Source organism: Musa acuminata, chromosome BXJ1-7, assembly GCF_036884655.1.
Source record: "Musa acuminata AAA Group cultivar baxijiao chromosome BXJ1-7, Cavendish_Baxijiao_AAA, whole genome shotgun sequence".
NCBI lineage: Eukaryota > Viridiplantae > Streptophyta > Magnoliopsida > Zingiberales > Musaceae > Musa > Musa acuminata.
In genome coordinates this window covers 26,255-50,438 of record NC_088333.1, presented here as the reverse complement: position 1 = coordinate 50,438, position 24,184 = coordinate 26,255, and the positions used below count along the sequence as shown (strand labels likewise).

The window sequence follows — 24,184 nt, the reverse complement described above, 5'->3', positions numbered from 1 at the left end:
GGCTGGCGGACAACTGAAGGAGCCGTCAACGTAGCTAAGCAAGTCGTATCCAAATAAGAGCTTAGAAAATTATGCTGGTTAGGATGCATAGTTGCCACCCTTTAATAACTTGAAAAGGATTAACGTGGCAGCATTGATGAAGATAAGCCTTGTAGGAGAAGTGCTCAGAGTCACTGTAGAAACAGTAATAGGAATATCGGAAGAAGAAAATAAAGACATCCCAGACATTTTGTGGCGGTTTAAGCGATCTTTACAAAAGATGTAAAGATATAGGAGGGAGGTAGATTGATGCGTTGCTGAGGAGGCTGCAGCGATGCACTGTAGAGGAGGCTACAACGATGAGCGAGGAAGTTGCAGTGATGAGCGAGAAAGCTGCAACGATGAACTACAGAGGAGGTTGCGACGCACTGTAGAGGAGGCTGTAGCGATGCACGAGAAATCTACATTGATTAGCTCAAGAAATCTGTAGCGATTAGGTGAAAAAAATCTGTAGCGATTAGATGGAAAACTCTACAGCTGTTACAACTACTGAAGCTTGCCGAGATAGTAAAAACTGCTGAAGCTTGCCGTGATAGTAAAAATTGCTGTAGCAAAGAAATTGCTACGATAGAGAGAAACAACTGTAGATGGAAGCTACAAGAACTACAAACGTTCCTACTGCTGCAGGAGGCTATGCGATAAGGATAGCAACAGCAACGCTTCTCACTCAAGCAAGATGCAAGAACGAGCAGTTACGAGGATGATGACCACCACGACAATATAGGCAAGGTTCTTGTGAGGGTGGGAGGTGACTGATCGATCTTCGCCTTTGGAATAGGAAGCAACGACACTGGAGGAGAGGTAAGTAGCAACGCCAAAGGAGAGGTAAGCAGGCCACATTTGGCAACATAAAGGAACTATACATTAAGTGACAGAAGAAAACTACGATTGAGGCAACAATAGAAAAAGTGGCCACGTTTGACAATGCTAAAGTTGGCTCGAGGTCATGCGGGTGCGAAGAATGGTTTTTACGGGTAAGAAAAAAGGTTATTGAACCAAACCAAACTTTTTAAGTCTGGTTCGATTCATTTATTTGAACCGGATGCTCGTCCGAAGTGCCCAATGCTTGGGTTTGAGTAAGCGCTCAAATGACGCCCCATTGAAGCACACCACTTGGTCCACACACAAGAAGCTCTAGCCTCGTTGCCACACCCAAGTGCCTATTTAAAGCACCGCTTTTCTTCCTTCTTAAGTTATGAAGTACATATAAACATTTTTATCAGTCCTGTTTGAAGCCTGTTTCCATGAATCGCAATCTTCGTCCGCAAACTCAGTGATGGCATTGAAGGGTCAGAATGCTGATGAAAACTACAGCAGTAGACTCTGTAATAAACAACACTGTCATCAGATTTTACAAACAGAAGATTAACTAAGTCACGTGTGAATATATTGAAATCCAACCTCGGGAAGGATGGGAGCAATGAACCTGATGCTTTAGAACATACTGCATCATTTCTTTTACTAGGCACTGTCATCGGGAATGGTTGATATCGAGTCTCTCTGTGGTCGGTGCTTTCTTTTTCTGAGCTTAGGCAAAGCTACAATCCAGGAAGGAACCTCACAGCCGGATGCTGCCATCACATTGGCTATGTTCCTCAGAAAAGGCTTATCCTCTTCAGTGAAGAATGTTACAGCTTCTCCAGGTCTTCCAGCTCGTCCAGATCGACCTGAAGATTGAGAAAGAAGATACTATAAACTTAGAACAATAGGAGAAACTAGGTAGAAGAACACAAGGCATAAGATTGGGAAAAGAAGAGCTTCAGAATCTGGATAGACAAATTTTAGAAAAGCATAAGATTGGGAAAAGAAAAGCATTAGAATCTGGAAAGACGATCACAAGGCATGAAGCCTGAGTGTGCATCTGCATAAAGATCATTAACAGTAGAAACTAGGTAGAAGATGCAAAAGTTAATTGAATTTTGGGCATGGTACTATTATTTTAAGGTTCATAAACGTGTCATCCAATCATGAATTCGTATTTGCTTATTGGTAAGACTTAACTTTATTCATCTGTTTATTCTCATCAAGATGATAACATCCAATCCTAATCCAAAGTTCTGAATCTGCATTGGCTTCTGTATTAGGATCCATTCCCAACCTGAGTTTGCATGACCTGGTATGCTAGTCCCAAACCTTACCTCTACCATTGACCGACTCCCTCTCTCTGCAGGATGGTTGATTATTAGCATCAATTGAAAATATTACTCTTCATATTATAGAACTCAATTTTGCCAAGACCGGACCATACCGGCCAATATTTTCTGGTCTGAGCATTAACCTAGTCCTCGCTACCCCAGAAGATTAGTACCACAATATATTCCGGCATACAATGTGTCAGTATGCTGGCATGGATCGGAACCGTGCTGGTCCATTTAGAGAAGCCAGATAAATTTTCAAGCATGAAGCCAAAACAATTTGCTGATTACGAAAAGGTTATACTACAACTAGTAAGGAAAATGTTTAGCTGCATACCAATTCTATGAATATATGCTGCAGCTGATTCAGGAAAATCATAGTTGATCACACAGTTGATCCCCTTAAAATCCATACCCCGAGAAACAACATCAGTTGCTATCAGAACCCATGTCTTGCCCGATCTGAAGTTATCAACTGCATCTTCTCGCTATAACAATAAAAGAAAAGTTATGATTAGGGAAATGATGTGTATGAAGGGCAATTGTAAATGTTAAATTAAGATGACTGTTCAACCAAAATCTGAGTGTGGCAATAAGCAATTTTATTAATGTTCTGAAGAAAAGATCCACAAAAGTCAATTAGCCAGTTTTCTTAACAATCAACTGCACAAATGCTAACCTGCTGCTGGGAAAGGTCTGCATGAATAACATCAACTTTTATGTCATCAAATGTTAATTCCTTGTAAAGTTCCTTCGCTCTTTCTTTGCTTTGAACAAACACTAGCACTGGAGGATTCAGACTCTATTGGTAAAAATTACAGAGATGTTAGTCACACCTTAGATAGTAATCCAGCAGAAAAAAGAACTCTGAATCAAGCAAAGAAGCCCAAGCGCATCATATACTATTTTTGAGTAACCACAGTGAAGTTCAGTGAATCAAGGTTTAAATGAATTGCTGTATGAGAAAAAGAGAGTGCTCAATGTTTTAAAAATTGTTAAATAAATCTAAATTGCTACTAATAACAATATTATGAGGGAGCCTCGAACTGCTGTTTAAACAATTTCAATTGTATTAGTGCACTACACTGACATATTTATCTTCATAATATAGAAAGGATATCCATCATTAAAAAGGAATACGATATCATTCCTGTTCTGCTTGACAGACAGGCATATTTGATTAATCATATGGATTTAATGTGCTATATAAAGATATCAGTTGTACCTCTGAAAAGCTTTGACGAATAGCAAGCAATTTCCCTTTTTCACTACCAGCAAAAACAAGCTTTTGCTTAATCATCTCGGAGGCAGAATTTCTGTCAAAAGTTGTTCTGTTAGAGATGTATCATCTGAATAAGAAACTGGGAAGTTCATAGTGTAAATACTATTCTACATGCATACTTTCTACCAATGATGATTCGAACTGCATCAACCATAACTGTGCTTGCAAGTTTTTCAACAGTTTCAGGCAAAGTCGCACTGAACAGTGTACGTACTACAGTAGTTTTTGAACAGGCTTTGACCACAGAATCAATTTGTTCTACAAAACCTAGCTCGAAAAGCTTATCAGCTTCATCCAAGACAAGATATTTAACCCTGCACAAAGCAAATACTAAATGAGATACGCAGGACCATTAATAAAAATTCTTGCACTTTATACACCACTTATTACATAAAATGCTGAATGCTATTGGATACAAACTCAATATGACAACATATTTATGTGTTTATAATATCTATAATACTTCCATGCATGGAGTTTAATTTCAAATGATACCGCCTGTACCAGGCGATACGTATCGGTCCGCCAGCAGACCGATACGCGGACCGCCTACTACCGGGCGGTACCGTCAATTGGGACTGTTTCCGCCCTGTTACCACACGAAATCGATCGGTGACGGTTGATTTTGACCATCGCTGCCTGCTACCGGGTGATATTAGCTGAGGGAGAAGGAAGAAGAGGGGGAAGAAAAGGAAGAACCTGGAGATCCAACGTTGCTCTCCCTCGACAATCTTGATCTGTCGCCACCCTCTCTCGTCAGACGCCACAGATGAGATATCGCCTCCTCGTCTTAGGCGATGAGGCCTCAGCGTTGTCGGCGACTTCTCCTCATCCGTGCTGTCACGGACAAAGCTAGAATTGCCTAAGTCGTGAGGTACCCTTGCGATCAAGACGCGAACATAGCTTGAGTTGCGTAAGTCACGAAGCACCCTTGCGTCAACTTCTCGGACTTAGCTGGGATTGCCCAAGTCATCAGGTGCCCTTGCGACATACGTGTCCGCAAAGGGTCAACCTAGTTGCAACCTCGTACAGGTCCCAAAGGACCTGTAAAATAGAAAGTTGATTAGATTGAAAACGAGCGACGGACAAGTCCCGACATCTCGCAAAGAGGTAAGCTTTACAAGAAATTCAACTAGTACCTTGTGTGCACAGGAGAAAAGAGAGAAAGGAGGAAAACAAGGACTTCAGAAGGTTGGTCGAACGAACAATTGTAAGTCCACAAACAACTGCTCACCGAGTGCCAGGCACGAAAGCAAGTTCCCTTCAAGTTAACGTGCGAACTTGTAAAGAGTTTTTCAATGCCCGACACTGTACCGAAGCCCCATTCAACCTTGTGCCACTCGGGGGGTTCCAGGGTGCTGAGATGGCTGACGTTTCGCGCGCAGCTACGGCTTGCAGAAAACAAGCCGTGGCACGCGAAAACGGATTTGTTTTGAGCAATTCGGCTTGGCGCGGCGAGCGATTGCATTGCAACGTTGCAACCTGTTCGAACATGCATTTTTACAAGCAAAAACACACAAAACTAAGGCAAAACATACTGCCATGTCTCAGTACAAGCATGCAAAAGCAAGGAACGGTTCGTTGAACGAAGTTGTTGCGGGTGCACGACGACCGTTAGTGACATTCTCCCCCACTTAAACTGTCGACGCCCTCGTTGATGCTTGTTGGTAATTGTTGATGATTGCTTCTTCATGTCGTAGGGCGTCTTCGGGCTCCCAACTAGCTTCAGTTTGGGGAAGCTTTCGCCACTTCACCAAGTACTCGATCTGCTCAGCTCCATTGGGTAGCTTTATCTTGCGATCCGTTAGAATGGTTTCAACTTGCTTCTCGTAGGAGGCTCTAGTGAGGGGTAGCCAAGTTGGAACACTTCGGGAAGCATCTTACGGATCTGTGTGGTAGGCTTTCAAGTTACTAGCGTGAAAAACATTGTGAATTTTAAGCCACGCGGGCAGCTGCAACCTGTAGGAGACGTTGCCCACCCTACTGATAATTGGAGAGGGCCATTCATACTTACGCACCAATCCTTTGTGTACTTTGTTCCTAAAGAATTGGAGTGATGCTAGTTGGAGCTTCACCAACACCAAATCGTCGACTTTGAACTCCTATGGTCGCCTTCCCAAGTCGGCCCACTTCTTCACCTTTTTGACTGCATTCTCCAAGTAAGCCCTCGTAATATCTGCATTTCGGTGCCATTCTTTTGCAAAGTGATATGCTGACGGACTACTCCTAGTATATCCGATAGCCAAGGTGTGAGGAGCCGACGGTTGTTTTGTAATGATCTCGAAGGGGCTCTTGTTAGACGCAGAGCTCCGCTGCAAGTTGTAGGAGAACTGCGCTATATCCAACAGCTTCACCCAAACTCGTTGGTAGGCACTCACGTAGTGTATTGCTCCAAGAGTGAGTTTATCCTTTCGGGTTGGCTATTAGTCTAGGTGGGAGACTTGTGGAGAAGTATAACTTAGACCCCAACAATTTGAATAACTCGGTCCAGAATCGTCCCAGAAACCGAGCGTCTCGATCACTAATGATATTGTGCGGGACTCCCCAATACTTCACCACATTCTTCATCATCAGCTTGGCTGCCTCCTCTACTGAACAGTGTAGGGGTGCAGCAAAGAAAGTTGCGTACTTTGAAAATCGATCGACCACCACGAGTATCGATCCAAGTCCCCCTACTGCCGACAAGCTTGATATGAAGTTCAAGGAAATGCTCTCCCATGACTTTTTTGGTATGGGCAACGGCTCCAAAAGTCCCACCGGCTTCCGTTGGTCCACCTTATCATGTTTGCAAGTGAGGCACGTTCGAACATATTCCTCCACATCAGTCCCCATCTTCGACCAGTAGAAAACCCTCTCCACAAGAGCCAAAGTTCTGTGAATGCCCGAATGTCCAGCCCAAAAGGAATCGTGACACTCTTAAGAGCTCACGCCTTAAATTGTCCACTTAAAGGACATAGACCCTACTCCCTTTTGTGTAGACGGGTCCCTCCTGGACCTAAAATCGTCGTGCCTTGCCTTCTTTGATGAGCTACATTAGGGTTACTGCCTGGGGATCACTGTACAGTCCATCCCTGATCCTGGAAAGAAATTTGGAGTGCAACTAACTTGTTTAGCCTCTGCCCTCTAATTGTACGACATTCACACGCTCCACTTTCCAACTCAATGGATCGGCCACGACAATTGCCGTTCTGGGCTTGTACTCCATTGCCATATCAAACTGAGCTAGGAAGTCCTGCCATCGTGCTTGCTTTGAGGAGAGTTTTTTTTGAGTTTGGAAATAGCTCAAAGCGATCTTGTCTGTCCTTAGCATAAATCGCGATCCAAGAAGACAGTGTGGTCAAACTCGTAGACAGTGGACCACCGCTGTCATCTCTTTCTCGTGCATCGGATACCGCTGCTCGGTCTCGTTGAGCTTGTGGCTCTCGTAGGCCACTGGATGACCCTCCTGCATGAGTACTCCCCCGATAACGAAATCTGAAGCATCTGTATGGACTTCGAAGGGCTCCCCATAGTCCGACAATTTGAGCACCGGTTCTTCCAACACAGTAGCCTTCAGATCTTGGAACGCAGCTTCACATTTTATCAGACCACCTCCAAGGCTGCTCCTTCAGCAACTCCATCAGTGGAGTTGCACGTTTCGAATACCCCGCTATGAAGCGTCGATAGTAGTTGACGAAACCAAGGAAGGATCCCAGCTCTAGCACCTTCTTTGGAGTTCGCCATTTCGTAATAGCTTGCACATTCGATTAGTTCATCTGAATGGAGCCATCACCGATTCGATGCCCCAAGAATAAGATCTCCAGTTGAGCAAAGTAGCAGTTCTCCCTTTTCACGAACAAAGTGTTCTCCCTGAGAACCTTGAAAATTATCCGAAGGTGCTCAACATGCTCCTCGAGCATTTGGCTGTAGACGGCGATATCGTCCAAGTAGACGATCACGAATTTATCCAAATACTCTTTGAATAGTTGGTTCATAAGAGTGCAAAACGTGGTTGAAGCGTTGGTTAAGCCGAAAGACATCACCAAGAACTCAAACGCTCCATACTTAGTCACACAGGTAGTCTTTACTTCGTCGCCTTCAGCAATGTACACCTGCCAATACCCTGACCGGAGGTCGAGTTTTGAGAAATACTTGGCTTTGCCCAATTGGTCGAATAAGTCCGCGATGAGCGGGATGGGATACTTGTTCTTCACCATCACTTTATCGAGGGCTCGATAATCAACACATAGTCGGAGGCTCCCATCTTGTTTCTTTTGGAAGAGAATTGGAGCTCCGAATGATGCTTTAGAACTGCGGATGAGACCACCGCTTAGCAGTTCACCTAACTGCTTTCTGAGCTTTACCAACTCTAGAGGGGGCATGTGGTAAGGTGGTCTCGTTAGAGGATTCACTCGTAGCTCCAGCTTGATATGATGATCCATGCCTCATATCAATGGCCTTCAGGACGTTCGCCACCACAGTAGGTTTATGAATGGCCTTCTCGTCGAGTGGCTCTAGTTTCATAACAGCCACAAACGTTAATTCGCCTTTTCGTACTCCTTTCTTTAGTTGTAATGCCGATATCTGTTGGGGTTCCCTGGTTCCCCTTCGAGAGACGGGAACCACATAGGGGTCGTCACCTCCCATCATACATAGGGAGTTTAGGAACTACATCGGCACCAACTTCGTCGCGTGCAGGAATTCCATTCCAAGAATCACTTAGAAGTCGTCCAGTGGCACCGCCATCATGTTTGTGCTCCCGCTCCATGTTCCAATCTTGATGGGAACTCCCTTTGCCAACTCGGAGATTCGCTTGGCCTCCGAGTTCACCGCCTTCATTCGACTTAGGTTCTTTTCGAAGATCAGCCCAAGTCGCTTTGCTTCTCGATCGACAATAAAGTTATGGGTAGCGCCCGTGTCCACCATTGCACGGGTCGTTTGGCCATTGAGCTTAATGTCTACGTACATCAGCTCGCTACTTCTTGCTTTTTGTGGCCTTACCTTCATGTTCTCCCCCACTTAACCCCGCATAGCGTTCAACAAACGCATTACTCCCATTCGAGGTCCTTGTGACTCCTCATCGTCGCTGCTGGATTCTGAACTACTCGAACTAAGAGCGACAACCTTGCCCTTGTCCGATTTGAGGTGATGAATAGAAGCTGTTAAGGCATTTAGTGCTTGCTTCTGTGGGCACTCTCTCACCATGTGCAGCCCTCCGCACAAGAAGCATCCGCTAGGTTTTGGAGCCTTACCTTTTGAGCTTGGCCCTTTGTGGGAACCCTTCTTCCTCTATTCGCCCCCGGGCTCCTTCCCACGAGAATATTTTAGAGGGCAATTTCCTGAAGATTGTTTCCTTTTTCTCGGGTCCTAAGAGGAAACAAAGTCGGTGAGTCTTTCTGCGGTAGCAATTGCCCTGATCACATCGGTGACATTCCTTTGATGCAGTTCTTGTTGCGCCCATGGCTTCAAACCATCAAGAAAGCTGAACAGCTTATCCTTCTCGGACATATCTTGTATGTCCAGCATTAGTGCAGAAAATTGCTTCATGTAGTCTCGAATGAAAGTACTTTGGTGGAGTAGTTTTAGTTTCCTCCTTGCGACGAACTCTGTGTTCTCAGGTAGAAATTGAGTTCTCAACTCTCGCTTTAAGTCCTCCCATGTGTCCACCCAACACCGACCTTGTTGGATCTCCTCCAAACGGGTTCGCTACCAAAGTTTTGCATCCCCACTTAAATACATGGTTGCTATCGAAACTATGGTTTCTTCAGAATCAGGCCTTTTAGCTCGAAAGTATTGTTCCATGTCGAATAGGAAATTCTCGAGCTCTTTAGCATCTTTGGCACCTCCATAACAATACGGCTCGAGTGCCCTCATGTTTTGTCGGTGCAACGCGGGTGTTGCTTCCTCCTGCATTCAGTGCCCTTGTGAGCATAGTCACCCTAGAAGTGAGTTCTACCACGACTTCCTACAGATGTTGCACGGAGTCTTTGGTGTCATCCGACAGTCGATTGACTAGGGCCTCGACCTTATCGATTCGGGATTAAACTTCTTCTTGCGAGCTCTCTACCCTAAGAAGCCTTCGTTGACCTTGGTAGAGTTCCTTTAATCTCGCTTCAAGAATGTCCAAGCGGGTTTCCACCGCAGTGAGTCTCTCCTTATGGCTCTTCTTCTGGGTTGACGCTCCAGATTACGCCTCCTCCGCTCGCAGAGAGTAGCCAATTTCTCGCTCATCATGTTTGCTGCCACGATCCTCCAAAACAGCTCCAACGACATGAGAGCGAGTTTGCACTTGCAACTGCTTGGGGCAAAGGTCTGGCTTGGCCCGTTATGCTTGATTCGCCACAATGCTTTGGCATGGCGAAATTGCGAAGTTCCTTCGCTGCTTGCTCGAATTGCTTGCCCGCTCTGATACCACAATGTCACGGAGTAAGCTATAATTGCATAAGTCGTGAGGCACCCTTGCGGCCAAGACGCGAACTTAGCTTGAGTTGCCTAAGTTGCGAAGCACCCTCGCGCCAACTTGTCGGACTTAGCTAAGATTGCCTATGTCATGAGGCGCCCTTGCGACATACGCGTTCGCAAGGGTGCCTCACGACTTAGGCAATTCTAGCTAAGTCTGTGACAGCACGAGGAGAAGAAACTGAATAGAAGAAATGAGGCGTCGTTTCTTCTGCTCACACGAGCAAAAGAAACAAGGTGACGTTGCCTTGACGATGCCACCCTTTTTTTCACGGGGAGAAGAAACCTCACGACGAAACGAGGCAACGTTTCTTCTCCCCACGCGGGCAAAAGAAATGAGGCGATGTCGCCCCTTTTTTTATTTTTTTATTATATATATATATATATACACACACACATACACACCAAGCGATATGCCAAAACGTACTGCTTGGTATACTTGTACCGTACCAAACCGAGTTGAGCTCGATACTCTGGTATGATACGAAATTACAAACCTTGCTTCCATGTGCCTTTTCTAATCCCTGTAAGATAAGGACTTCACAAACTCGAATTTGCATATTGTGATTAAAAAAGAAATGGTCTAAATTCCTGTATTTTGTATAGATATAATAAATCAGTTGTGATTGCTATTATGAAAAAACACCAATTTCCTTCTCCAATCCCACAATCTAACATCCTGCACCTGTCCAAGTTTTATAGTAAAACAGAGTTGGCTGATCATAACAACATTCGATAGAGATCTTAATATTTTATACATGCTATTGTATTCTCACAACAGTCCTATTCAATTACTCTAACCTCCCAATACATTTTCTTTTAACCAAGCCTAAAGTACAACACTATTTGCTAAGTACCAGCTAATTTTGTACTACATCAGCTCAATTTTAGCATGAAACAGAGAAGCATAATTCTGCTTCCCATGCATATAAGTGCATCAATGGCATATATATACTGGTGCATGCTACCACATGGTGGCATGAGCATGGTTGATGCGTGGTAATACAACACCATAAAGGTCACTGGCATGGTGGTAGGCCTACATCATGTAAGCAAATAAAACACAGAAAGCATAATGCATATACAGACAAATGAGAAGCCATTAAGAATAAACAGATAAGAATATCCTCATGTTCAAAGAGGTGAGTGTTGGCATGATGACAAAAAACATATAATTACATAAATATTTCTCACCATCAAAATCTGGTTGTGATCTGAGCTTCATAATCAATTTTAATAGGCCCAGAAGAAGATCAGACTCTAATTTATGTGATTTGAAACACAACACTAAGAGATCTATACATACAAAGTTTTTTTAGTTCATACCAACTCAAGTCAAGCTTCCTTTTGCAAATAGCAAAGTCCAACCGGAGAGGAGTGGATATGATTATATCACAGGGCATTTTTTCAAAATCACCACATCTGGAGAGCTCCTTAGTCATTAACTTGATGTAAAATTTCCTCCCCGTAGCCAGCTTCTTGCACTCTCTAGCAGTTTGAGCAGCTAATTCTCTAGTAGGGCAGAGAACAACAGCTTGTACGCCATTCTTTAACCCTGGCTAATAACAGTAAGAAAAACTAAAACTAATGCAAAGTAAAAGACTGACAAGATGGTAGTCCATGTATAATAATGATACCTTAATCTTCATGAGCATTGGACATAAAAACGCCAAAGTCTTGCCAGAACCAGTTGGTGCACATGCAAAGCAGTCCCTTTTCTGAAATATGTAAAACCCTGATATGTTAGCCCTGAACTATTCAGATAACGATAATATTGTAACAGCATAGAGAAATTAGTTCAGCAGTAAAAGAGTAAATTTTCTAAAGTTAAATATAAGATAGACAGAGAGAGAGATTGGGGGAAGGAAAGAGAGAGAAGCAAAATTTAGGGCATACAGAAAGGAGCACTGGAATAGCCTGCCTCTGAATAGGTGTAGGCTCTCGAAAACCAAGTTCAGATAAGTTACGCAAAATATATGGTTTGCAGTTATACCTGCACACAAAATAAAAAATTCAAGAACATAGCAATTCGGCAAGAAAACTGCAACTGTATAAAAGGATGAACTAAAAAAGAAACATGCTGGAAATGTGATTTGTTCTATTTGACAACATATAGTCACATAATTATTACTATGAAGTTGTACATTTCAGCACTATAGGTACCCATATGTAAGGAATTTACAAGAGCACAAGATACCAAAGACAGAAGAGGCCAGATAATCCCCAAAACAGTGAAAAATGACAGTCTGATATAGCAAGTCCTTGTTATAGATATTATATTGTTCTTAGTTATTATTCCTTACAATATTACTTCTATAGGTACAGAAACATCTTGGATACACACATCAATTATGGAACCCAGTGCAATAACTCCGGAAGAAAATAAAATGTCAAAATACTGATGATGCAAAAACGAAGAAAAAACATTATTGATTTTGTTTGATAAACCATCTAACACGATGACATTGTCATTCAGCCTCAACTCTAGAGGTTACATAAATGAAGAACCAACCTCTATCGTCAACTAGCAATAGTGATTAGCAGCAGATGAAATGACATTGTCTCTTTTATTAGCTTTTTTTGACAGAACTATTAAAGGTAAAACTAAGAACCATCATGTCTCTTTCTTTTGTTTGAAGAAGCTAATAAGATAAAAATTCTACTGTAAGGATGCGAGGATTAAACATTGAAGACATTGTTCAGTATATTGGTTCAATGGCAGCAAATATTTTATGCAGTAATTGATGGTCACAATAGTCTATGATCATAAAATGTCTTTAATCCTAAAGCTTAAATAAAGGAAGGACAAAAAGATAATGGTTGTTGATAAGGCATATTTTGGGCCAAAGACACGTCACAGTCGATGCCACACGCCAATTCAGAATCCGTACCAAGGCGCTGTTCGACCCGCGTACCACCATGCCAACCCGAGAATTAGCAAGGGGAACACCCCCACACGCCAAGTCAGAATCCGTACCGAGACGCTATTCAACATGTCCCGTCCCGGGAACTCGGGGCGGTGACGTCTGACGCCGCTTCGCGCATCCCGAGATGGCGGCCGGTCAGAAGTGCCGTCTCATCCCTCGAGGATCAGCATGCAACCGACCCTCGTACAATAGTATAAAAGCCCATGGTCGGCATCCGACAAAAGAGAGAGAAAGAAACGATTCAACCCACCACTAACTTGCCCGTCAGAGGGGCCAAAGTCGGGAATCACCCGACGACGATCATTTTTGCAGGAAAGCGGCCCCCCATGACCCGCGAGTGTCCCAACCTTGGAAGTCGCCGATCGACGTCCCCAAGGCGAGCCATCAACCAACACCCGAACCGAGAGACACTGATCAAGACCCTGTCGTGAGGGCCCGGTCGACCTCGGCATCCAGCTTAGCCGACACGAGACTCCCGACATCGACCCGTGGACCAGGCCGTGCTGACTCACTAGCCGCAGCATATTTGTTTACCAACATTTTGGCGCTAGAAGGAGGGCAATGTCGCAGGAGTATCTCGCAGGAGCTCTCCCCGAGGGAGAACCACCGACCAGTCACCCCTCCGTCGGGCCTGGAGATTAGTCCCTCCCTGCCCTCAGGGATGGGGGATCCCGACCTCGATGCCAGATCGCTACTGGTGCCTGTTCAACGACTCGGGGTTGTCGCCCTCCGGACTTGCCACAGGACCCTCGGTTGTGTCACCCGATGCATTCCTCAGCCTGACCAAGCAAGTGCAAGCAAAGGCAAGGATGACGCAAACGCTCGTTCCACTCATTCCCCAGATCGTGCGGCTAACAGATCCCCCGACTGACTCAACCCGACAAAGTCCGAGCAAGGAGTAGGTCGGGACGAGAGAAGCCCGAGATCAAACGACAAACCCGAGAGGTTTGCTCGAGCGGAGCACACCCGCACCCTGCTGAATCACACCGCCCCGCTCCGAGCCTGACACCATATCATCTGACTCGACAGACGACTTGTTCAGGGTCCAACTAACTCGGGTCAACCAACGTCTGGACGAGTTCCGAAAATCACGGAACGAGTCTAACGAAGGTGGCTCGGGCGGATCCCCTTTTACTCTGTAAGTACAGGACAAGCCGGTACCCCTCAACTTCAGGCTGCTGGCATTGGAGACGTACGACGGTGGCTCCGATCCTGCAGAGTATGTCTTCGCATTTCGAGCTCAGATGGCCCTTTATAGCACCCCCGATGCACTGATGTGCCGAGCATTCCCGATGACCCTCAGGGGACCGACACTAGCGTGGTTCAGCCGGCTGCACCAGTCTTCAGTCTCATCCTTCGACCAGCTCGCTAGGGAGTTCGAGCAGAACTTCCTCGCCAGCCGACGACCTAGGCCTTCCATGGCCACCCTGCTTACGTTATCTCAACGAGAAGACGAGTTGCTCTCTCAGTTTGTGGCACGTTTTGCCACTGAAATCCGAGGATTCCCGGACGCTCACCCCTCTTTAATCATGCAGGCGTTTTTGATGGGCTTGAAGCCTTCGAGGTTCTTCTGGTCACTGATCGAGAAGCCGCCATTAACCATCTCCGAAATGCTCCAGCGCGCCAACCAGTACATCGCTGCCGAAGCTCTGGTGGCAGGAAAGCGCATGGACGACATAAGGCCAAGGGCGGAATAATCTCGGGGAATGACCTTAGCAATCCTGGCGCAACCCTGCCGGAGGCCTAACCGACAAGAGCTACTGCTCCCGAGGCCCCCGCCTCTCCCCCTGTACACGTCTCGTACCAAGATCTTTCTCCAAATCAGAGAGAAGGGTCGCTTGTGACAACCTAATCCCATGAAAACCACTCACAAAGATTGGTCCAAATATTGTAGGTTCCACTGAGACTACGACCATGACACGAACGACTACCGCGACCTCCAGAATCAAATCGAGGAACTGATCCAGAGAAAACACCTCCGGCGCTATCTCATGGAACCCCGAGAAGCAACTCCACGCCCCAGGGGACCCATCGAGAGACAGATCGACGTCATCTCCGGAGGACCAACACAAACGGTGGTAGCATCTCAACGACAAGGAAGGCCTACGCTCGGAGCGTGGTCGAGAAACGTCCCCGGCCCGAGCTCAAGCCTGAAATCACTTTCGGGGCCAAAGAAATCGAGCGCTCCCATCATGACGATGCTTTGGTGATCTCTATCCGAATCGCCAACGCTCGGGTCAAAAGGATGATGGTTGACACCGGGAGTTTCGTCGACGTCCTTTACCTCGATGCCTTCAAGAAGCTCGGTTTGACCAAGGAAGGCCTTACCCTCATGGCGTCGGCACTAATTGGATTCATGGGGGATTCCATCGCCTCGTTCGGGACCACCGTCCTCCCCGTCACTATCGGGGAAGAGCCGAGAGCGAAGACGATAATGACCACCTTCATGGTCATTGATCTGCCCTCGTCTTCCAACGTCATCCTCGATTGACCGACGCTCAACATGTTAAAGACGGTGGCATCCACCTACCACAAGACCATCAAGTTTCCGACTTTGGCAGGAATCGAGGAATCCCGAAGTGATCCGGGAGAGTCAAGGCGATGCTATCTTATGACGGTTACTCTATAGCTAAAGTGTTGAAAGAGAAGCTCCCCGAGATTGATGCTGCTCAGCCTTGAGGACAAGGCTGATTTGAAGAGGGAGGAACTGTTAGGACCCTTTTTTTGAGCTTTTGAATAATGTTTATTGAGTCTGTTCAGTCCAGTTGTTTATTGAGTCGGTTTGGTTCAGTTAGAGTCAAGTAGAGGTTTATTTAATATTTATTTATTATTAGAGTTCAAGTCCTGATGGACTCTAGATGGAACTCTATAAATAAGGATGTAACGGCTTCTTTTTAGTAATCTATGAAAAAATACTATTCTGTCTTTTGACAAACCTTAGGAGGCCGATCCCCTCGAAGCGATCAAGGAGGGTCGAACCCCTCGAAGCGATCAAGGATGGCCGATCCCCTCGAAGCGATCAAGGAGGCCGATCCCCTCAAAGTGATCATCCCCTTTCTCTTCTTTTTTACGATAAGACTTTAGGGTCTTATCATTTGGTAACAGAGCGACGATAAGACCTTTAGGGTCTTATCACTAATTCCCGAGCCACGCCTCGCGACCAATCTAATGCCCAAGTCGCATCTCTTCTGATCTAATGCCCGAGTCGCACCACGGCCAACCCAACTCCCGAATCGTACATCGGCCAAATCCGACGCTCGAGCCACGCCTCGTTGCCAATCTAATGCTGAAGTCGCATCTCGACCAATCCAATACCCGAGCCACGCCTCGTGGCTCAACTAATGCCCGAGTCGCGTCTCGGTCGATCCAATGCCCGAACCACGCCTCACGACCCATCTAATGCCCAAGTCGCATCTCGACCGATCCAAAGCCCGAGTCACACCTCGGCCAACCCAACGCCCGAGTCGTACCTCGGCCAAATCCAACGCTCGAGCCACGCCTTGCAGCCATTCTAATGCCCGAGTCGCATCTCGGCCAATCCAATGCCCGAGCCACGCCTCGCGGCCCATCTAATGCCCGAGCCGCATCTCAACCGATCCAATGCACGAGTTGCACCTCGGCCAACCCAATGCCCGAGTTGCATCTCGGCCGATCCAATGCCCGAGTCACACCTCGGCCAATCCAACGCCCGAGTCGTACCTCGTCCAAATCCAACGCTCGAGCCATGCCCCGCGACCAATCTAACGTTCGAGCAACACCTTGCCGGCCTAGTCCGTTGTCCATGTCGCTCCACGACGATCCCTGACTCGCAGTGCATCAAGTCTCTAACCGAGCCGCTCCAGCTCACTCGCCGACTTGCAAACTCGGTGGCCATAACTTTGTGCCTCGCCAAACCATTTACTCGACCTATGACATGTCGATCTCACCTCGTCAGGCCCCGACCGCCCGATCAACAATATCAATCCTTCCCGAGGCACGGGGCGCTGCCCCTCTAAATCGCCCCACGACGAGTTAATCCAACTTCCCCTCGTAAGTGATCAGCATCACTCCAACCCAAGCATGCCTCTCGACCCTTCAAGGACCCCCCCCCGCACGCCTTGGAAGGGGGGGAGAAGTAATTCGACGTATTTTGGGACCAAGACACATCACAGCCGACGCCACACGCCAAGTCAAAACCGTACTAAGCAACTATTCCACATGTCCCGTCCCGAGAGCTCGGGGCGATGCCGTTTGACGCTGCTCCGCACGTCCCGAGACGGCGGCCGATCAAAAGTGTCGTCCCATCCCTTGAGGGCCAGTGGCCACGCCGAATCGACGTGCTATCGACCCTCGTGTAATAGTATAAAGCCCCTGGCCGACCTCCGGCCAAGGGGAGAGAGATATAGAAAACAATCCATCATATTATTGACTTGCTCATCAGAGGGCCCAGAGTCGGGGATCACCCAACGAGGGCCATTTTTTGTAGGCGAACGACCACCCGCGAACGACGAGCGTTTCAACAAAAGGGACGCCATCCACCACGCAAAGGAGAGCTGTCGATCGGCCCAGATCCCGACCAACGCCAACCAGCAGTCCTTCCCGAGGGCACTACCACCTTATCATCTAGCTCACGCTACAGAAAGCTCCCGAAATCGACCAATCCAACGCTCGAGCCACGCCTCGCGACCAATCTAATGATCGAGTCACATCTCGACCGATCCAATGCCCAAGCCACGCCTCTCGGCCAATCCAACGCCCGAGCCGCACCTCGCGGCCAGCCTAATGCCCGAGTCGCATCTTGGCCAATCCAACACTCGAGCCATGCCTCGCGGCTAGTCGCCTCTCGGCCAATCCAACACTCGAGCCACGCCTCGCGACCAGCCTAATGCCCGAGTCGCATCTCCGACCTACACATGCCTCTCGCCCCCTCAGGGACCCCTCGGCACGCCTTGAACGGGGGGGGGGGGGGGGGGGGGGGGGGGGAGGAGGGGGAGGAAGAGAAGTGATAAGGCGTATTTTGGGCCCAGGGCAGGTCACAACCGATGCCACATGCCAAGTCAGAATTCGTACCGAAAGACTGTTCAACATATCCCATCCCGAGAGCTCGGGGCGATGCTATCGACAGTGGGCGCGCTGGCGCCCTCCTGGAAAGGTCGTAGTCGGACGACCCGGCTGTCCTCTTCCTCCTCGTGCTCCCCGAATCCTCACGATGGGGAGCAGCCCAGGAGAATCCCAGAACAACGCTCGCGCGAGCAATCGGGACCACAGGCAGGTGATGAGGGCAATAATGGTGATGGGATGTGGGTTAACGTCAGCTGCGCCTTGATGACACCTCGTGCCTTGGTTGACCTGACAACGCCTGGCAAAAACAGACCGGAACGTCGATAGAGGCACATTAACATCCTGCGCGAGCCCGGTCCATCACGCCACGCCAACACCGGTGTCAGACGTTACCAGGAGTATGATCCTGCTCCCTGCAAGCGGGCACATCAGGCAACGATAACCTTCCCTATAAATACCCTCGCGTTCAAAAAAAGGGAAAAACAAAGACAAAAACCCCTTGTGACTATCAACTGACTTGATCATCGGAGGGGTCGGGTCGAGCCTCCCGACCCGACCTGTGTGCAGGGACGAAGACGGAGCGCCTCCCACCGCGTGCCCAAGCGAGGAGTTCCCTTCCAGAGGAAACGACTGTCCCGTCGTGATCGGACCACCGCAGTCGGCCATCTCAATAGTCTCAAGGGTCGCTCAGGAAGATCCCCGAGGCCAAGGCTTAAAGTTGTTGTCACCAACATTTTGGCACTAGAAGGAGGGCCTGAGTGTCGAGGGATCGACATATCGACTTAGACAAACCCGCAGCTGAGGGGTCACACCCGATCGGGGCTCCGAGGGAACAACCTCTGCTCGGCCTGCCCGACTGAGTCGTGCTTCTCGGTTGCGTGTTGCCCGAGACTGCTTCTGCTCGGCTTGCCCACCCGAGTCATGCTCCTCGCCTGCATGTTGCCCGAGACCACTTATGCGCGCTTGCCTGCCTGAGTCGTGCTACTCGGTTGCATGTTGCCCGAGACCACCTCTGCTCGGCCTGCCCGATTGAGTCGTGCTCCTCGGTTGCGTGTTGTCCGAGACTGCTTCTGCTCGGCCTGCCCGCCCGAGTCGTGCTCCTCGGTTGCATGTTGCCCGAGACCACCTCTGCTCGGCCTTCCCGCCTGAGTCGCGCTCCTCGGCTACATGTTGCTCGAGACCACCTCTACACGGCCTGCCCGCCTGAGTCGTGCTCCTCGGCTGCATGTTGCCTGAGACCACCTCTGCGCGACCTGCCCGCCCGAGTCGTGCTCCTCGGTTGCATGCTTCCCGAGACCACCTCTGCGCGGCATGCCCGCTTGAGTCGTGCTCCTCGGCTGCATGTTGCCCAAGACCACCTCTGCACGGCCTGCCCGCCTGAGTCGTGCTCCTCGGTTGCATGCTGCCCGAGACCACCATTACGTGGCCTGCCCGCTTGAGTCGTGCTCCTCGACTGCATGCATCTCGAGACCACCTCTGCGCGGCCTGCCCGCCGGAGTCGTGCTCCTCGGATGCGTGTTGCCCGAGACCACCTCTGCTCGGCCTGCGCGACTGAGTCGTGCTCCTCGGTTGCATGTTGCCCGAGACCACCACTACGCGGCCAACCCTCCTCGATTGCTAAATCCCACGATTCCTACACCCTTGGTAACAGACCGGCTACCGACCGACAGGGATAATTTCTTAAAGCTGAAGCCATGCCTCGGACCCTCCTAACAACAACCGACGTATAGCTTCCTTCGGCGAGGAATATGATGGGGGCAATAATGGCGATGTGACGTGAGTTAACATCAGCTGCGCCCGGATGACGCCTAGCGCCTCGGTTGACCTGACAGCCCCTGGCCAAAACAGACCGGAACGCCGACCGAGGCACATTAACATCCTGCGTGAGCTCGGTCCTTCACGCCACGGCAACATCGGTGTTAGACGTTACCAGGAGTACGATCCTATTCTCGGCAAGCGGGCACATCAGGCAACGGTAACCTTCCCTATAAATACCCTCGCGTTCAGAAAGAGGATGGAAAAACAAAGACAAAAACCCCCTATGACTATCAACTGACTTGATCGTCGAAGGGGTCAGGTCGAGCCTCCCGACCCGACCTGTGTGCAGGGACGAAGACGGAGCGCCTCCCACCGCGTGCCCAAGCGAGTTCCCTTCCAGAGAAAACAGTTGTCCCGTCGCGATCGGACCACCGCAGTCGGCCACCTCAACAGTCTCAAGGGTTGCTTAGGAAGATCCCCAATCATTCGGACCCGAACCCAGCTGTGTTGGCCCCGAGGCCACGACTTAAGGTTGTTGACACCAACAGCAGGCGTCTTCCGGGCCAAGGTTTTCGTCTTCTTTGGAGGGCGACCCGCTACCGGAGACCCCGATGCCCTCTTTAGTGTGCCCTCCTGTGGGGCACCCCCAGCTCCGGAACCCTCCCCGTCCCAAGGCGATGGCAAAGCAGCCTTGACGCTAGGCATTTTCTTCACCGATCGAAGATCCACCATTTCTGCAAAAATATCGATTGGTCAGATAGGTCGAGACGAGCGAACGATCCATCATATGCGAACGACCATACTCCCAGAGGTAGGGCTCAACTCTGCTTTGACCAGCCACTCCTTGGTCATCTCCTTAATTGCTCGAGAAGAGGACAAGATACCCCTCAGTCGATCCACGTTCGTTGTTTCTCCGACAAAAAGCAACGGGGAGGTATTATCAATGGTCCGGAGGGTCCACCCAGTGCTAAAACTGCACTCCCGACTACAATTGACGAAGAAAAAATGACTCTTCCAACCTTTGTTGTTGGAAGGAGCACCACTAATCTTAAAACCACTGCGGGCGATTAGGTAATACACGCCTCCCCCCTTACAAAGGCGAAAGCAGGTCAGGTAGAGGGTCCTGGACAGCTCGATCCCAGCCCCTCGACACTCCCCAATAAAGGCCACCAGAAAGCGCCAAGAGTTTGACGACACCTAGGAGGGCGATACTCCCTAGTGACGAAGGCACTCCCTGATGGCAGGGTGCAGCGGGAGCCGCAACCCCGCCTCTAGGGCACCTACGGTCAACCCGAACCCATCGGGGAAATGATCGTACGGTCGCTACCCAGGCCGAGGGGTGTGAAGGCCATAACACTCCGGGATGCGATAACGATCCCGGAGTACCCTCAAAAGGTCCTCGGTTACCACCGAGTCCACATTGTGCCACGACTTGAGAGCTTCAAGCACGACAGATCCCCAAGAGGCCTCCGAGGAAGCGCTACCGAAGGGCACACTGACAACTTTTCTCGCGAGCCCCTGTAGGAAGAAGATGAAGAGGATGAAGAGGATGAAGGCGAAGATGAAGACAGAGACATCCCGACCTCAAGGTTGCAAGAAAGAAGCCGAGGCGCGGGATGAAGAACTGAAGCAAAGGTGATAGCAACCGTTGTAGAAGGGACTTATAAAAGGCAGGCTACACCGCCACGAGATGCCGGTTGGGCTTCCCGAGGAAAGAGGTAGTCGCAGCATTTAAGACCCATCATATCCCCTTGGATCCGCCAGATTCGCCAGCCTCAGAGCTCCCGCCAAAGGCATCTTATCACTCGAAATCCCCCGCCGAAGGCCATTCGAAACAAAAAGTTTCCAGCCAGGTCCCGCGTTGCTCCACTTGGCTCGCCACATGGCACGATGGTGTTTGGGCAAAACCCGACATGCCATCCAGTGATGCCACCCAGCCTCCAGCTCCCGCTCGAGTCGCTCCGAATCAGTAACCGACTTGCGACCAGTCGGCACTAAAACCTGAGCCTGAGCTTAGTCACTTGGCCCACAGGTTCGTCTCCTTCCCGGGTCGCTCCGGATCAGTTACTGACTTACGACCCGTCGGCACCAAAACCTGAGCCCGAGCTTAATCACTCGACCCACAGGTTCAGTTCTCGACTTGCGACCCGTCGGCACCAAAACCTGAGCCCGAGCTTAGTCACTCGGCCCACAGGTTCAGCTCATACCCGGGTCGCTTCGGATCAGTTCCGACTTGCGACCTGTCGGTGCCAAAACCTGAGCCCGAGTTTAGTCACTCGGCCCCAAGGTTCAGCTCCTACCCGGGTCGCCCCAGATCGGTTCCCGACTTGCGACCCGTCACAAAAACCTGAATTCAGCCAGTAACATGTGCATACTGACTGGGCTGCTCATGGGCATGAGTGCATACAGAATATGCTATGCACTAATGCCACTACACAGGCCAGCATGAGAACGTTCAGCATGTACCATCAAAAAATTTGTGCCAAAAGCTAAGCAACAGTGTGCTGCAAGGTGATATCTAAACAGGGATTCTCCATATATATGGGATCTCACCTTGAGCTTAGCTCTGCAAAACTCTCAAGCGGGAGCGGAACACCGTGTCCTGAAATGTGAATTCCATGCTTCTTACGCAGAACAGAAGCTTTCTGAAGCAGGAATAAAAAATTTTAAGGTATGGAAACAAAAAATAATTATTGAACAAAAAAAACCAAAACTAAACCAAAACCACCTCAATCTCTTTTTCCACGTCCTTCTTCATCTCAGCAGAAGTAGCCTCCAAAGCATTTCTTTCTAGAATAGAGGACAAAGACTCGGAATTCTTGAACACACTGAACCCCTCCACAGCATCTGATACACCAAATCCCAAATAAGATTACGCCAAGTGAACAAAGATCGCATCACACAAAAGGTGCGTGTAGGTAAGCCAAAGATGCAACCAGAAGAGTCCTTATCCTTGCGCTTCCGCTTCTTCTCCTTCTTGTTCGCCTTCACATCCGGCAAGGCTTCCGGCGCTGCATCAGCCATGCACTCAACATCTTCCGGTTCTTTCTTCGGCTGCTGCGAGAAAGAACAAAGATTCAAGGATTAAAGTCAATATAAAACAGGGAATTGGGACCCAGACAGGCAAAAAATAGGTTGTCAAGGTTGCCTGGAATCGGGCAATCTCCAGGGCGAAACGCTTTCGGTCGACGCGGACGCCGGAGAAGAGCAGCGCAGACGCTTTCTCCATGAGCGTTTACGCCGCCTTGATCTTGCTCGTCGCCAAGGAAGAACCTCGGCAAATCCCTAGCGGACTGCGCCGACAATCAAATAAAAAGCGCTGATGTATATTTACATACACAACCCTCCCTTCTAACATATTTATACGTCGAAACATGAAAGGCAGAATTCAAATTCTTTACAATAATGATTAAACATTAATTTAGCAAAAAAATCTACACATTATCATTACAATTAATACGACTTTCGAATATGATTATGATTAACATTACTACAACTACATATTCCACTTTTAGGGTTTAGAGTTTAGGGTCTAGGGTTTAGGGTTTAGGGTTTAGGGTTTAGGGTTTTAGGGTTTAGGGTTTAGGGTTTGGGGTTTAGGGTTTAGGGTTTGGGGTTTAGGGTTTAGGGTTTAGGGTTTAGGGTTTAGGGTTTAGGGTTTAGGGTTTAGGGTTTTAGGGTTTTAGGGTTTAGGGTTTAGGGTTTAGGGTTTAGGGTTTGGGGTTTGGGGTTTGGGGTTTGGGGTTTAGGGTTTAGGGTTTAGGGTTTAGGGTTTGGGGTTTAGGGTTTTAGGGTTTAGGGTTTAGGGTTTAGGGTTTTCGGGTTTAGGGTTTAGGGTTTAGGGTTTAGGGTTTAGGGTTTAGGGTTTAGGGTTCTGGGTTCTGGGTTCAGGGTTCAGGGTTTAGGGTTTAGGGTTTAGGGTTTAGGGTTTAGGGTTTAGGGTTTAGGGTTAGGGTTCAGGGTTCACGGTACAGGGTTCAGGGTTCAGGGTTCATTAGGGTTTAGGGTTCAGGTTTTAGGGTTCAGGGTTTAAGGTTTAGGGTTTAGGGTTTAGGGTTTAGGGTTTTAGGGTTTAGGGTTTAGGGTTTAGGGTTTAGGGTTTTAGGGTTTAGGGTTTAGGGTTTAGGGTTTAGGGTTTAGGGTTCAGGGTTCAGGGTTCAGGGTTCAGGGTACATTACCCCAAGATATTCATGTAGAGTGTCTTGTGAAAAAGAAATCGGATGAAGGAATAAGGAAAATTTTAGAAGCCAAAATGTCCCTTTTCGAAAAATTTCAAGTTTCACAAATGAGCATATACTAAACGATTGATCTGTATGTTACCAGATGCTTTACGGTTTGAGCATTCAGTTCGCGATATAGGGTTTAGGGTTTAGGGTTTAGGGTTTAGGGTTTAGGGTTTTAGGGTTTAGGGTTTAGGGTTTAGGGTTTCGGGTTTAGGGTATAGGGTTTAGGGTTTAGGGTTAGGGTTCAGGGTTCAGGGTACAGGGTTCAGGGTTCAGGGTTCAATAGGGTTTAGGGTTCAAGTTTTAGGGTTCAGGGTTTAGGGTTTAGGGTTTAGGGTTTAG

General features: G+C 48.4%; 1 protein-coding gene across 3 annotated transcripts; it reads right to left on the bottom strand.

The window, feature by feature from the left end:
• Positions 1 to 1,162: 1,162 nt before the first annotated feature.
• LOC103991045 (DEAD-box ATP-dependent RNA helicase 57) lies at positions 1,163 to 22,951 on the bottom strand. Of its 3 annotated transcripts, none has more exons than XR_672182.3 (13): positions 22,768 to 22,951; positions 22,556 to 22,676; positions 22,348 to 22,466; positions 22,173 to 22,264; positions 11,791 to 11,887; positions 11,532 to 11,612; positions 11,221 to 11,453; positions 3,576 to 3,770; positions 3,400 to 3,490; positions 2,854 to 2,976; positions 2,512 to 2,662; positions 1,441 to 1,706; positions 1,163 to 1,362 (listed from the first exon to the last, which is right to left on the bottom strand). XR_672182.3 is itself a non-coding variant. In XM_009410411.3 (13 exons), exons 1-12 carry the CDS (start codon positions 22,846 to 22,848, stop codon positions 1,501 to 1,503), a joined length of 1,590 nt encoding a protein of 529 aa, XP_009408686.2. In that variant the 5' UTR covers positions 22,849 to 22,934; the 3' UTR covers positions 1,163 to 1,362; positions 1,466 to 1,500. The 3 variants fall into 3 exon arrangements, 1 of the variants encoding a protein (XP_009408686.2); XR_672183.3 differs by having other exon boundaries at positions 22,556 to 22,673; positions 22,768 to 22,934; XM_009410411.3 differs by having other exon boundaries at positions 1,466 to 1,706; positions 22,768 to 22,934.
• Positions 22,952 to 24,184: the final 1,233 nt, after the last annotated feature.

Bases quoted from the DNA above. Each gene is read 5' to 3' on its own strand.
- LOC103991045 (XM_009410411.3), bottom strand. From the start codon at position 22,848: ATGGAGAAAGCGTCTGCGCTGCTCTTCTCCGGCGTCCGCGTCGACCGA. The intron at 11,888-22,172 runs GTGAGATCCCAT...TTTTGTGTGCAG, and splicing joins TTTGCAGAGCTAAGCTCAAG to GTATAACTGCAAACCATATA. The intron at 2,663-2,853 runs GTTAGCATTTGT...TTATTGTTATAG, and splicing joins CAGACCTTTCCCAGCAGCAG to CGAGAAGATGCAGTTGATAA.